We start from the raw sequence: 15,357 nt of genomic DNA, 5'->3' as shown, positions 1-15,357 counted from the left end.
TAGATATAATTGGGAAGGCAAAATAACCGCTTCTCTTTAATTACACTTATCCGGTAATTGAAGAAGATAATCGGATATAGAGCAAAGAAAAAGGCGCTTTCAATCAACCGGAATATTAGGTCTGTCCGTTGCAGCTTTATCTCCTTGCGCTTGTACGTGAAATACATGTCCTTGCGCTTTGGAGAAAGATACAGAAAAAAGAAGCTGCAAAGAAGAGCGAATGCAGCTGAAACAAATGCATAGATGCATTTCTTCTCATCTCTTGCTCGTCTCATCTCGTGCGTAAAAGCGTCTCGCGACAAATCTTAGGAAATGCAATTGCAAAAACGCGTTTTTTTTTTTACATATAACGACCAGACGATGTTTGACATTTTACCGGATGTCTCCGCGATATCGCAGAGCGTCGACGACAATGAAGAAGCTGAAGAGAGCGATGGCTCGACGTCTGACGAGCAAGTCCTCACGCGGAGGCAGCTGCATCGCCTGCATCATCCGCGGAGCTGAACGGAGCGCGTGAATGGAAGTTGAACGAAGAGACACGCCGGGACCACGCAGTGCCGTCACGATGACAGGAGAAACACACGTGGACCAAATCTCTAGACGAAATCAACTCCGGTAGGTTTTTCCACCTTATTCCTTTTTAATCGCGTGTGTGTAATTTATCTATGTGAAATTGCGAGGTAAATTGATTATTAGAAATTACAGAGTGAAATTTTCAAATTCCTCAAACAGGATGAGGAAACTCATCGACGTTCCCGACCCTGCGCACTCGGATGGAATCGGCCGAGTCGACGTATACCTTAATATATGCCAGAAGGAGAGGGAAGGCACGAGGGTAAGAGGGACAGAAAGAGCAAAGGAGAAAAGGAGATGGAAAACGAGCGAGCGAGCGTGCGCCGATGGCTGTCATGGAGGCAGATCTGCCTTCTGGCAGGAGGGTCTCGACCTGCCACGGCACTCGGCGTTACCTGCCAGCGCGCGCGTACTTTAGTGTCTCCGAAGTCGCGCACTACGATGGATCGGGGAGCCAAAAGCGCGTGGTGAACGCTCGGTGGTGCCGACTGCCGAACACCTCACGAGGAAGGAAGTCGCGTCGCGTTATATCGCATCAGAAGACTCGGTGCGGCGAATATAGAACATAGAAAATCCTGCAGAAATTATTACTTCGCGGCCAGGCATATTTTGTCGAGAATTCGCGACGACGACGAGGACGAGGACGACGGTTCTGCGGGAGACGACCGAGAGAAGGAGGCGCGAGCGGTCCCAGGAGAACGACACATCGCGATACAATCGATCCGTCAAAAGTCGTGTGCAGCAGTAGCAACGCGAGATTGTTCGCCCGCCGGCGATGGCAGAGATGTATCGCTCGTGACGTCACGGAATTCCTCTTCGGTGCTGCTGCTGGCACTTGTCATCGTCGTGCTTTCTTGTTGTAGCTGGTATCTCGTCACGGGCTCTCTTTCTCTCTTTCTCTCGATTAGCGAGAAGAGAGATAACGAAGTGAGTGAAGAGAAACAAGAAGAGAAGAGGAGGAGGAAGATAAAAAAAGAGAGAAAGAGAGAGAGAGAGACGGAGGAAGAGTCACGAAGAAGAGGGACAGAGAGAGAACGTAGGCGTTGAGTGATTGTTGTCGGTGCTAGTTTCCATCGGGAGTCATGAGGGACACCAGCGATATGATGGAGGACGCCCTGTCGGAGGTACGTAATCGCCGATATCAATCGGTTCTCGATCTTACGTGATCTTTTAATGCGTTAGTGTGCTTTCGCATCATCGAGAAGAGGACGAACGTGTCGCTTTAAACTTTAAACTGCCGGAACAAGGTTTTACCGCGGCACCTCTTTTAAATCCGCTCCGCGAAAGTGTTGTTAGCGATGTCATCGAGTAGCGGATGTCCCTTTTATTACGAATTCCACGGTCAAATTAGAATCGTCTTCTTCTCGATAAATGTACGTCGGGATAATTATAGTTCCCGGATAAATGATGATTGGAAATAAATTTTAAATGAACTGTAATGGAATTTTCAATTAAGACTTGATTATAAAGGTGAATTGATTTATGATGGTAAAGATTGAAGAGAGATGTCATTACATAATAAAATTCTCCTCGACATATTTTTTCGCTCAGCTAAAGTTATTTAAAAAAAAAAAGAAGGCTAAAAAAAGACGTAAGAAATATCCTGTGTTGTTGAGAATTAAGTATGCAGAATATAAATAGCTTCATTTCATTAAAATGTGCGAGCGTGATTCGTTATTTAATGTGCAGTTGAGCAGACATCTTGACATAATTACTAACTATCATCAATAATAAAAATAATCAAGTTTGCAATAATGATAGTATAAAAGAACGCCTCAAATGATAAGGATGATAATGAGGGACCTGATGAGCAAATAGAAAAATCTCGCAATATTTTTACTCCGTACTAACTTGATCGCGCTGAATTACAATGTTGATACAGATTGTTTCCACTAATTAACCGACACGATAAGCACAAATGTGTCATTTGTGTTTGCTGACATTTTAATCGTCAATTTGACATTTCGCGCATCGAGAAGAGAGAAAAAGAAAATTCGCGTATATCTTTTCTATTCTCTCCACTGGATATATTCTCGGAAAAATTCCGATTCGCCGTACAAACGATAATCACCTGTATTTACGATCGCATCGCCGAATGCATCGCTGCCAAAATCCCCTTTGCACCTGCCCCGAAATCGATTGCGCGAATCGGCTTTTTTTTTTTTTTTTTTTTTTTTTTTCATTCATTCTCTGCCGTGCACTCGTTCGTTTTTCGGTGCGATTGCGCGAAACAAATTCCTGTTGTTTTTTTTATTTTTTTTTTTCGCGGGAATCGACGGATTCGGATCCATCGTTTCTCTCGATCGCTTTTCCAATCCGTTTATTAGAGAGATACTATATCGAACGTGTTTGTACGGGAAAACGGAAACATGTAAATCCTTTCTCTCTCTCTCCCTTCTCGCGGATTTGGTGATTTAAATCTCCATTATAGAGCGAAGAGGCCGCGCATATATACTCGCGACGATAATAATTCCGATTCTATCCGCGCGATATATTCGATTTATACGACGCGGGGGTGGATTATATAGAGGCAACCCTTTTCCTCTCATCCGCTTCGCTCCGGCGTTTCCGGACCGACCCCAGTCGAGTGTTATTAACGGTAAAAAGAGGCGCGTATATCGATTTAAGCGTCCCGTTATTACCCTCTTTTCACCCGACATTATGGAATTACATCGATCACTGCCTGAGAAAATCGCTGTCTTTATGTTCGATATTTTTCTTTTCCCTCCCTCTCTCTCCCTCGGTCTTTACACTCTCTTATTATCGCGTGCATTTTGATCGCGATAACTGTAATTTCCTGCTTATACGAATCTTAGATCTGCTTTTTGAGCATTCTAAGCTCTCCTTTCTCGTTTACTCGACGTCTACTTAGTTATTTATCTCTCGACTTCGATCTTCGCGCGCTGCGAGTCATCTCGCCGCGAAGTTTTCTCGTTTAAAATTCTATCGGAACGACGGCTGGGGGGGCGAATTAGAATTTCAAATTGAATCCCATTGCGCGAGAGAGGGATGCGCCCTTTTCTGCAGTTAACTGCATTCTCGATGTCCATGCGCTTCTCTCCGGAACTTCGAGGGGAAGAAATATCTTCCGAGAAATGCAATCTTGCATAAAATAGTATAGGGGTTGCTCTCTCTCTTCTTCTGCTTTCTTTCTTTTTGCAGTTTCGATATTTGTATTTATTGCAACGAGCGGAATAAGTCTCGAGTTTTCCCTTCAATAATTCTTCTCCGAAACTTTGATCATCTCTCTTCCAAGTTCTTCACTTTACGATTTTTCTTTCTTCTTTGCGCTATTTCTCTCGTTTTGAATTTTCTCGTTCGGATTTAATTTAGCGTTCTTTCAGTTGTCTTGAAAATGAGAATAGCAAGGTAAATCATATCTTGCTTTTACAAACGATAAAAAGTTTGTATTATAATATTTTGCTTTCCATAAAATATATATATATATATATATATATATATATATATATAGAGTGTTTTAGAATTTTTGCCTTGTGTCAATAAGCATTAAAAATTAAAATAAAAAAAAGATCGAGGCAATAATAGTTTTATGAAAATATTTCTCTTATATCGACACACAAACAGAAACACACGATTGGCTATTTATATAATATAATTAATCTTGTAATAGATGCACCGATTTATAGTCTCGCATTTACTTTTTTAGTAACTATATATAATACCAAGATTATACTCGAGGATCAAACTCAACACAACTCGTGTGTGGTTTACAAAATAAGCAACTCATTCATTCATGTCTCCGTTTAAATCTCGAGATACATACATACGATGGGGCGCTCCGTCGAGTTTTCCTCGAAATTCCATGTACTCTTTTAGGACCACCCATTTCAAGTCGCGCGGTGCTCTTTGAATTCGGAATCGTCTCCTCGGCACCTTACATCCGTTCGCCTGGCAACCAACGTGGAGATGACTGCACCGAAGTGGTCAAACGTGTCCCTTTACTAGCGTACGTGCGAGCGATAGTTACGCACCTTTGTACGCTCTGCCATCTTTCTCGTTCTATTTATATCCATGTGTCTCGATAAAGACGAGAGAGGCCGAAGAGAGAAATACTCGTCGCAAGGATATATAAGGCCTCGCATATCTATTCGAACGAAATCGAATAGATCGTCTCCGGGACGATTTGTCACTCTTTTTGAAAAGTGTCCCAAAAGGTCTCCAAGATTCTTCGATTAATTAATCACCTTTCATCTTCGCGACTGGAACTGACTTTGCGAAAGTCTCGTTTCTCCTCTTTTTTTTTTAAATATCGATAATTAATTTTTATTTTCATCTGCGTGAAAATTAATTATCGATATTCAAACGCGACATTTTTCGAAAGAAAAATTTAATAATTCGATATGTTGCAGCTTGTTACGAATTTTTGTGGCGCGATGAAGCGCGACAAAATTTCTGATCGCTCGCTTTATCTGCGTCAGCGTCTGATTCGTGTCGATTGGTGAATTAATTAGGCGAATTGGTAATCTGCGCGAGACAAGGTTCAGTAACCTCTCTTGCAACTTTTGCAAGAGAAACATAAGAGAATTATTTTGTTGTTTTGCTTTGATTTGCATGCCATTTTCGAGGAACAACTTGGACAAGACAAACATCGCTTCTACATGAAAGAGCGACGTTGAAAGATGAAATTGGCAAATCTGCATCTATCAATTTGCCTAATTGATTGAACCGCGTCAGCGTTTATTATTTCGCTCAAACATTGACATCTGGCACGGCACAAATCGATATCATTCGAATCGCAGTGTGCATTGATTCAAAATAGATGGATTTATTTTCAATATTTTTAAATGCAATATTGAATTATTTTTATTATATCATAAATATATTTTTATTAATTAAGAATTAAAGAATTTAATATTACAAGATATTTCAATAGAATGGGGATAATATAAAATGAGGATATAAAAATGCATAATAGAAAATTATACAATTAATTAATTTATATATATACATAATTTTAATTCTGACGATGTGTAAATTTTTTAATTTATGTATTTCTCGAATTTTTCAACTATGCATCTCAACTATTTTTTTTATTATAATATAATCGCAACGAATCACTGTAGTCAATTATTCTCTATAGTTGGCCGGAGATAACCGGGCGTGTCTGCAACCCGTTAACTAAACACACTCGCGTTTTACTCGCGATCGATGGCCCGAATATCGGCCGTCACGAAGGGGCGACGTCCGTTAGTTTGTTTGTGCGTTTTCGTTTCCGTGTATCAATTGCGCAAGCTCATTAAAGCGCGTTCATGTTTGTTATCACAATGACGACGTTCGGTCCAACCGCAAGTATAAATTTTGTCTTTGAATCGTCCAAGATTTGCATACCTCGTGTGCATACAAATGCGATTCGATATCAATAACTGGCAATAAATGCATCGCACCTTGCATTTGGATTGGTCCATTCACCTTTCCAAGACGGAGATTTGGAACTGCAAAAAGAGAGAGAGAAAGAGAGAAGACGGGTCCGATGAAAGATCTATTTTAACTTCTCGCGCGATTTTGCGTATCGATTAGAGCGTACTTTGGCATTTCGGCCGCCACGGAATTATGCGGAATAATAAAATAACGAATACGCGATGCACATCGAATTTGGATTTGCATGCGTTTATCGCGCATGTCGATTTAATCGAAGAGACTTAAGAAAGTATATCGAATGACAGAGACGTTATCGGGGGGCTTTCGCGTTCGCTATATATTTTAGCCTTCCCGTTTGATTATCTTCTCGACGATCCGAAGAAATTTATACAATGCAAAATCTCGCCTTCACTCTCTCGTTTGCATATATCGCTTATATCGCGATCGGGCGTATTCTCCCTTGATTCGGTGAAATAAGACAGAAATCAGCCGCACGTTCCAACGTCCGAGCTTGTTTCCTCTCGCGATGCATTTCCATATTTGATGCAATTAGCGATGAGAAGTCGCGAATGTATCGATTCGAACGTATCAAGCTGCGGCCATAATTTCCATCGTTAAAGCTGTTTTCCGTTAATGGTGATAATTAGCACGAGACGAAATCGGTCGAAGCGATCTCCTCGCTTCTTTTTCGCATTTTTAGTATACCATTTTTCGATCATAATCGACGTTAGAATGACTTGAGGCGTGGAATCTCGTGTAATGTATATTAATTTATATGAAACCGGTATGCATTAAATACATTGTTGCGAGCTATATAATTTGATCCTATTATCCCGGAAATGTGCAACATTCGCGATCGTCGTCTATATATAGGTCAATAATATTAATTGCGTTTATGAATATTTATCGCACAACCGTATATATCGTACTTATTTACCATACTTTACACTTCATCCGGCACTAACTCGGTTTAGAATCGCGAGCGACGTCGTTAGAAGTTGGACTCTGATCGTTATTGACACCATTTTTTTCTCTCTTTTTTTTATTATTTCCAGTTTGTAATTTCCCGTTTTTAAGTTTCCATTTCATGACCGGTGGCACACGATCATTTTAATCCATTCCGCAAACTTTCACGTTCTCGCTTTCACTCGTCCCGAGGAAATTCGTCGGCCTGGCTACGTTCACGTGCGGCAAGAGTTTGTTTCCTCTCAGCATCACAGGAAAACCCTTTTCAATTTTCTTCCCTTTCTTTCAGAAAACGTATAACCTTGGTATCTTAAGTTTTGTGCAGAAATCGATTCTCGTATTTCTTCACCATACAAACGGACACGCTTCTTCCACACATTTCAATAATACAATACAATTACTCGCCTTGTCCTTGTTTAGTGGTTTCATCTCTTTCCCGTTTATTGCCTCGGCCACTGGGTCACTGGATAGTCAATTTAGCTGTCTGCGTATTTTGTCGGAGAAGACAATAAATTTTGGATATTTTATATAAAGAATCAAAGGTTGTAAACCCTCTCTCTGGGGTGGTTGGTAGTAGAATCGTTAGAAAAAAGCCAAATATATTGTCGCTTTAAGAGAATTTCTGTTTACATGCTGTGTGAAAGTGTTGGCGATTTTTTTTATTGTTAATCTGTTTATGGTTATTGCTGGGAATGTGTCATCTGTTATACGAACGGCTTGATATCGAGTTAAGGAATTCTTCTTAATAGTTGAAAGCTTGATATAACAAAGATTGTACGTGTGTTATATAATTGCTATATACTTAGAATATTCATAAAGAGATAAATATATATGACGGATAAAATGTTTTATAAAATAAATAATACAAAAATTAAATATAATATAAATAATATTTCGGAATAAAAAAAAATAAAGCAAAGTTTTTTATTCTAATATGATTCATCTAAAATTTAATGCATAGTTGGTAACTTTGAGAGCAAAGGGCTCGATCATCGATGTGATGAGAGAAATCGTCGCAATCCCTACATGTGATCGCAAACAATAATTATTTCGGGGAAAGCCTTTCTCGATCGAATGGACTAATAGCGTTTCCTTGCGAATTATTAAGTTTCGCGGCAAATTGACGGTTTGGAGGCAACTTCGAATATCGTTAATGCGTGCAACATTACACCAAAGTTATATAAATGACGGCATTAATAATGCCGCGGTTACTGGTTTGTAATAATTTACGATTCCGTTTAACGACGCGTCGCAAGTTTCGAAATTGACGACTACGTCGAATTTTGGAAGCATTTGGTTAGCACTTTTTTCAAACAAAATTCTGCTTGTTACGATTGATTGTTATCATCGTTATATTTTTTTTATGCTAATTATTTATTTTACAATTAATATAATATTTAATCGTGATAATTTCGTTTGAACGCAACTCTCGCACTAATTTTAATTAAATTCCACGCGCGCTCGTAATTTAATTGTGACATACAAGAATCGCTTAAACCGTGAATAGGGACATATCAGTGTAACTCTAGTGACAATTTACAGATAATTTGTATTTCCTGCAGTTTCGCTTCTCAGACAGTTGCAATCAAACCGAAGTGACGATAAATGTAGATTTTTATCTATTTATTTTATCGATTTTTAAATTTGATTTTTATAATGCGCTTTATATAGAATGGATTTTTCCTTTTTATCTATATTCTTTTGCGCAGGACACGATGATGGATTGCGGAGGAGATGGCGGAGGATTGGAGGATTTCGTTGATCTGGCTACTGATATTACGGATAATTCGCCTACAATACGAGGTAAAAGTTATATTTTTATTTAAACACGAATCACGGAATTATTCAATTGCGTATTCGTGTTTTTTGACAATTTGATATTGAATATTTTTAACAACACAATTGCATATGATTATAAATAATCTATTAAGTCTGAAATTATTTTTGAAGAATTTAGAATTTCGAAAACATATGTATTTGCATTATTTTCTTATTTTTCGATTGTATGATTTGTGTCGTAATCAAAGTAAAGTGTATAATACATCGTGTATATACGCTTTAATAGGCGAAACACGCATAAATGCAAATTCCGAACAAGATAATTACGTTTACGCGTTGCGTCAGCTCTCTTCCACTGTTGTTCCTAATTACATTGTTGTTCAGTTACGTAACAAAGCACATGCATATCTCTGCTATCTCTCTGCTATTTGTCACTGTCCTCTTTGCGAAATTCCATCATATTTTTCATCGTAATATGGAACGAACTGAATTCACCTATGAATACGAGAAATTTTGCTCCTTTCTTTAGCCTCAAACACGAACCTGGAATATTTTACGACGTCGTAAGGGAGCATATACCTGCCCTAGAGATTTTTGTTGCCCCAGAAAATCCTCGCTCGCGCCCCGTTATATACAAAAAAAATGTCACCGGTCTTTCTTATAAAAACGTTGTTGGATGGTAACGTTTTCCTTTAGCGGTCTTTTCGAGCGTGAGAATATAGCTGCACTAATTTTTCCTTGGTAATGAAACGTTAGAGAATTGTCGTCATTTTGTGAAAAAATTGTGGAATTAGTTATATAATAGCGTAAATATAGCAATTAAATTTGTTTTTACATAAAATCTTGAACGCATTAAAAAACATGTATAAATAGTATAACATATTTTAATATATAGTAATTGTTATAGTTAACAGAATATTAATTTTACACACAAGCAATTTTTTCTTTAGAGAGAGAGCCTTAAAATTTTACTTCTCACTTTTTTATGTAAAGAAACTTGCTTCTATTTGTACGAGAGCCGTCCAATTAACTCGTCGCGCGAGTTTGGAGATTTTCGTAGCGATAAAATGATTCGCCAGAAAGCGCGACGGAAATGCAATCTTTGAGTCGCCTCGATTAAAACTTTTAATAAGGCCCAAATGACGTAGATATCGCGCAACTTTGTTCTATACCCGTATTTATTCGCGAAACGAGTGAGCCATTAAAATTTATTAGGTCGATGTCATTAATCACGGTATAATATAAGTCGGTTGCTCTGCTCGGATGGAATAACTTCGCCGATCTTCTCCTGAAATATATATGAATTCTCTATGCTAATGTCGGCTTTCTGTATACGTGCAGCTATACAGGAATTTCTATTCACCGACGAGAATTATGGCCCTCTCTCGACGGAGTAATTTCTGGCGATATCATTAAACAATATAAATCGTAATGCTATTCGCGTAAATAAATTTACGATCATTACGATGAGACATCAATTGATCGGCCGCGATAAGAGTTGATTCATATATAGTTTAAACGGCGATATATTACATCATTATTGACGATCGAGAACAATAATTTTTTTATGGCTGTGAGTCACGGTCTGTCCATAAATCTAGTATTTCAGAATATTATATGTTATAAAAATAATAATATTGTCTTATATAAACAAAATATATACGTCTTATATATATTTTATGTAAATTATTAAATAGAATATACACATTTTTCTCTTTATATACATATATATAATATACATATTCGATAAGTTGTTAGAATAATTGGTGCATATCCGTCAGCATAATATCATAGTAATTTACTATTCCCTATGGACCACATAGATTTTTTTTGGCCAGAAACAAACGGTTCGTTCGTTAGGCGCCTTTCAGTCCCTTTAAATCGTCGCTTAACCTAACCCAATCCAATCTCGCTACATGTCGTGTAGACTATAGGAACAGGACATTTAAATACGAGTATCCCTGTGGGAACGTCCGGTAAAGAGAGTCGCATTGGCGTCTTTTGAAGAGGGAGGGAGAGAGAGAGAAAAAGAGATGAGAGAAAGAGAAAGATGACTGAAAAAAAAGAAGAATCAACGAACTTGCTCTCGTGACTGGTCCAGACTTTTCTATTATCATCAAGAAAAAAGAACGAGTACGACGCGACATACGCTTGACTGTTTGAAAAACGTTGATAGAACACACTCGCGCGCAATGACGAGAAAAAAAAAAATATGGGAATAATCTGGACACACTGTCATACATATATAAACCCACGTGCATTCTTACAATTTTAATCTGAATTATTAATCAGGACCTTAAATAAAATGATTGCTTTTTACATGTCAAGTTTGTTAAGCATTAAAGTTGGATTATTATTTTTAGAATAAAATTTTCGTGCACCTCTCGCCAATTTCAAATACACATCCTTTGTTTCAAATTTTAATTTGATATTTATATATACTTATTAAATCAATTGTATCGCTTTTTAAATATATTTTAAAGTTCGGTTAACATTATTCCCAAAATATGCATACTCTGCTGTTTGCATTGTTCCCTCTCCTTATTTTCGATTAATCTTTGTAATTATAACTTAATTGCCTAGTATATTATTAATTTTTTTTATTCGCCCGAAACGTACAATTTAATCGATCGCCACCTTCCGATCGAAATCGCTCCCGTTCCCAGGAACAGGTATCTCCGAGTTACCCTCGCCGGGCGACCTTTCCGTTCTCGCGATGGTGTGTGAACGGCGTATTGCTCACACGTATATGTATACGATATGTCGATGTGCCGCATCGCATTATAACACACCGCGCCACGAGGGAGATGAGAAAGAGGAGAGACTCGTGCGAAATTCGGACGATTCGCAGGGCGGCGGATATTACGCGGGGTGTGGGTTTCGGACGACAGGTAGTTCCCGTGGGACGTTTATGGGGCAGGATTCCCACAGGACCGCAAAACCGGGCCGCCGACCTGATATCCCGCGACGGACTCACTCATCAAATCGCGCGCGCGCGCGCGCGCGCGGTCCGGTTGTTACAATACTTCCAGTACCAAACTTCCAGTCATTGTCGTTGATTCAACATCGCCGCGATGCATCTGTGACATCTCGGTGTCTCTTTCGAGAGAGAATCTCGAGACCGACATCCGGCGACTTGACATTGACTCGCGCGGGGTGAATCGTTATCAGAACCGCGACTTTTGCCTCTCTTATCTCTCCTAAAAGATATTCTTTCTTAATGTCTTTTGTTTTTAATTATCTTTTTGTTTCTCCCGACAAATCTATTATAATTTAATCTCTTAATATTTTGCACAACTTTAAAGATCTGTAAATTGCGTCTTGGAATTTATATTGCTGTAGATATCTTATTTATTAAGAGTCAGCGGTTTTCCTCATCGAAAAAGTTTTCATCTTCGTTTTAATCTACGAGTCACAATTTCCTCATATTAATAGATAACAAGATGGTTTGCAATTTATATAGATGCCGCCGAGCGGTTACTGACGTTGTTAGGCATGGGCGAAGACGACGACGAGGATCTCCTGTCGTCGTCGGAAGACGAAGGCGTCGAGGTGGACATCGACGAGCTCGAGGACGATGACGAGCAGACGGAGAATACCAAGTTACTTCATCAGCTCGCCGCTTCGTTGGCCCAGGAACTCAAGTACTCTCAAAAACAATCCTCAGCCTCCAGCAATAGAGCTGCGACTCATTCAGACTCGACTCATAGCGTGGAAATGACACTACAGAACACGAGTTACCTCGGCCACGGTTGCCTTCAGGATCAAGTGGACCATCCGAAAACGTCTGTTCATCAGAACGACGATTTCAGTCGTGACCATTTTTTCGACGAGCAGAGCGCAAACTTCACAAAGTTCAGAAATTTCGGAAACTTCCGGCAAGATCGTCAGGAGTCACACAGTCGATCCTTCGATTCTATGAGTCTGGATCGTCGCCGGTGGACGGAGGATCCGGGAGCTTCGCAGGCGGCGAGGTCTTTTAACAGCCAACAGGAGCAGGACCCTGGCTCCTGGGCGGCCGGATGGGAAGCTTGCGCCAGCGAGGCCCTCCGATATCTCGTCGAGGACGAGGGACTACCGCCACATCATCCCACGGTCGTTGCCATGAAGAATCACCTGGATCTGCAGAGGGAGAGGACGTTCGCTCATTACACTGGGTATACGGAGGCCAAGTCGCAAGACATGAATCTGGTTCTGGATTGATGGGGGTTCCAGAATTAAAGCGGTGAGCAATTAAAGTTATTTCTCTTGCAACGCGTCTCGTTGGAGAAACTTTCGAGCGAGAAATCTTGGAGAAATTAATCTTGTTATTTAAATAAAGAGCGAGCACAAAGATGTGTTGTGACATCGTTTGCGCAAGGCTCTTGGGCTTTCTTACTTTCTTCTTCTTCCTCGAAGAAGAATTGTAATTTTTTTTTCGAGTCAATTTTTATTTAATATCATAGTGAAATAATTCAATGTTATTATTATCCCTCTCTCTTTCTCTTTGTTTTTTTTCTCGATTTTGCTATTAGTTTCTTATACTGCTGAGATACAATCGATTGGATATCGCACGATATATTCATTACTTTTGTCGAAACATTACATTAATTATTAAACATACATTTTAAACAAAACTTTCAATTTAATGTCGATGTAACATTGATCTTATTGTTAGTTTTGAGTCAACGCGTTCATACGCTGGATCGATATGAGCGTTAGTTTTTCGTCAAGAACAAAGTTCGAAAATTATCAATGAATATCTTAATCAAGAATTAAGATATATCTCTCCTTCTTTTTCAAATAAGCAGTTAATTGCTCGTAATACTCTCCGGGAATATCAGGAGATAGCTTCGGGCGCCATTAAGAGAAAATATTTCTAGCAATTAGGATCATTGTGAACTGTAGAAAAACGTCCGGTGAATCAGGACCAGGACTATTCTTAGAACAAATTCCTAGGTTAGTCTATTGTAAGTAAAAAGGTGATTGAAAGAGTTGAAATACGATGAGCAGGATAATAGAAAATATTTAAATTCGATATGAGAAAGATATGAGATAAGCGTCAATGATTTCCGAATATTGTAAAATATGCTCAATTATTATCAGAAATCAATTTTTATGAAAAAAAAACATTTGTAAAAATAATAGAAACTTACTATAATCTCATAAATTATATATTTTTTTGATGATTCAGGGAAACGAAATATTTTTTTGTAAATTATTGCATTTTGTGAGCGATTATGCGCAAAACAATTTTTAATCGGATCGTATACGAAAATATTATTGGTTACAATATCGACAATAGAGGAAAGAGAGAAACATTTTAGTCCCGAAAAAATATTGTACATAATTCGAATTAGGCGAGAGACGACGAGAGCTCAGAGATTAGATAGGAACTTATTCGGTCGTAGATCAGCGAATCATTAGGACTGGAGATTTGCGAAATTTCATACTGATCCTTGACAATGCTTCTCCTTAACGTGGTTCTTCGACAACCAGCTAGTAATAAAATAGAAGGAAATTTTTATTGGAATTAAACGCAAGGATTTATTGTGAAATTGCACAAATTTCCATCATTACTTAGATCGTCGTTTTTCATACACGAGGAATTGATTGGATTGACGCATCGATCGTAGCGTTAATCGATTTGACATTAAAAATAAAAAAAGAGCAAAAGCAAGGATAAATGAAACAAGATAAGCAACACTGATCCTTGCAAGTGATTCAGGATCGACGATCGACCTCGATCGTGTGTCACTTGTCGTAGAAACTTTATATCATAATCGATCGCACGGAAAGGCTCGAGATATGATCATGAAGCAAACCGCGGAGAATTTTTTAAGTGTTCTTTTTCTTGTCGCATTTTTTTTTTTTTTACGTGAAATAGTCGACGTTCTTCTCACGCGATTGATCGTATCGAGCAGTAATCTGTAAATATGTATGATATCGTTTTAACTTATACACGACTATTGTTACTTTTACAATAAATCACTGTAGATAACACTGACCAGTAAATAAACGACCGCTAAGTTAATTAAGCCCGTCGTCTCGTTTTCCCAGTCCTCAAACATGTCCGAAGCATGTTTAATCCGAAACTCACTTAATGCGCCGCTGTATTTTTAAGCATTTATAATGAATTTAATTTTAACCAATTTTTTAAAATTGGATTTTGATTATAATTAAAGGCACAAATCGTGAAATCTAAAGGCTTTTCTCTAAAATATTTGAAAATGTTATTACCGGACGTATAATATGCACATTTTGCGTTCACACGCGATGAAATATAAATGTAACATTTTTTTAATAAAATGGAAAATTTTGAATAATGCAATCAACGAGCTGATAAATCTATATATCTATTTTTTACTCTATTTTTTTTCCGTTGTTGACTCAGCGTTAGGGGAAAAAACTGCCAATTTCTGTTCTCCATTTGTCGCGAACGATATATGACATACACGACTCACGTTTTATAATATTAATCGGTGCTATATGTAATAACAAGAGAAATCCAAAGATGATTGTGATAAAGTGTTAAAAAATTGGACCTTCCCTTTCTCCGCCGTAGCAACGGTCCGCGATGCGTTGGAGCCCTAAGAAAGGGGCCGTACGCGAACGAACGGTCCGCGTGGATATGGCACGCGACTAACTTGAAAGGAATCGCGCGCCGTACACCTTTATCGG

The 15,357-nt window shown here is 38.6% G+C and overlaps 1 protein-coding gene across 1 annotated transcript; it reads left to right on the top strand.

Annotated features, from left to right (window-relative positions):
• Nucleotides 1-47: 47 nt before the first annotated feature.
• LOC145935367 (uncharacterized) lies at nucleotides 48-14,714 on the top strand. Its single transcript, XM_083036628.1, has 4 exons — nucleotides 48-615; nucleotides 733-1,697; nucleotides 8,628-8,721; nucleotides 12,161-14,714. Exons 2-4 carry the CDS (start codon nucleotides 1,656-1,658, stop codon nucleotides 12,898-12,900), a joined length of 876 nt encoding a protein of 291 aa, XP_082892754.1. The 5' UTR covers nucleotides 48-615; nucleotides 733-1,655; the 3' UTR covers nucleotides 12,901-14,714.
• Nucleotides 14,715-15,357: the final 643 nt, after the last annotated feature.

The sequence above is a fragment of the Prenolepis imparis genome, unplaced genomic scaffold, assembly GCF_030444845.1.
Source record: "Prenolepis imparis isolate NDT839.2.m4 unplaced genomic scaffold, iyPreImpa1.0 SCAF_4, whole genome shotgun sequence".
In the NCBI taxonomy this organism is placed as follows: Eukaryota; Metazoa; Arthropoda; class Insecta; order Hymenoptera; family Formicidae; genus Prenolepis; species Prenolepis imparis.
Note: the sequence above shows the minus strand (reverse complement) of the source record. Positions and strands in the feature narration are given on the sequence as shown.

Coding starts and splice junctions, on each gene's coding strand:
- LOC145935367 (XM_083036628.1), top strand. CDS start 1,656: ATGAGGGACACCAGCGATATGATGGAGGACGCCCTGTCGGAG. Junction 1,698..8,627: donor TGGAGGACGCCCTGTCGGAG/GTACGTAATCGC, acceptor TCTTTTGCGCAG/GACACGATGATGGATTGCGG. Junction 8,722..12,160: donor TAATTCGCCTACAATACGAG/GTAAAAGTTATA, acceptor CAATTTATATAG/ATGCCGCCGAGCGGTTACTG.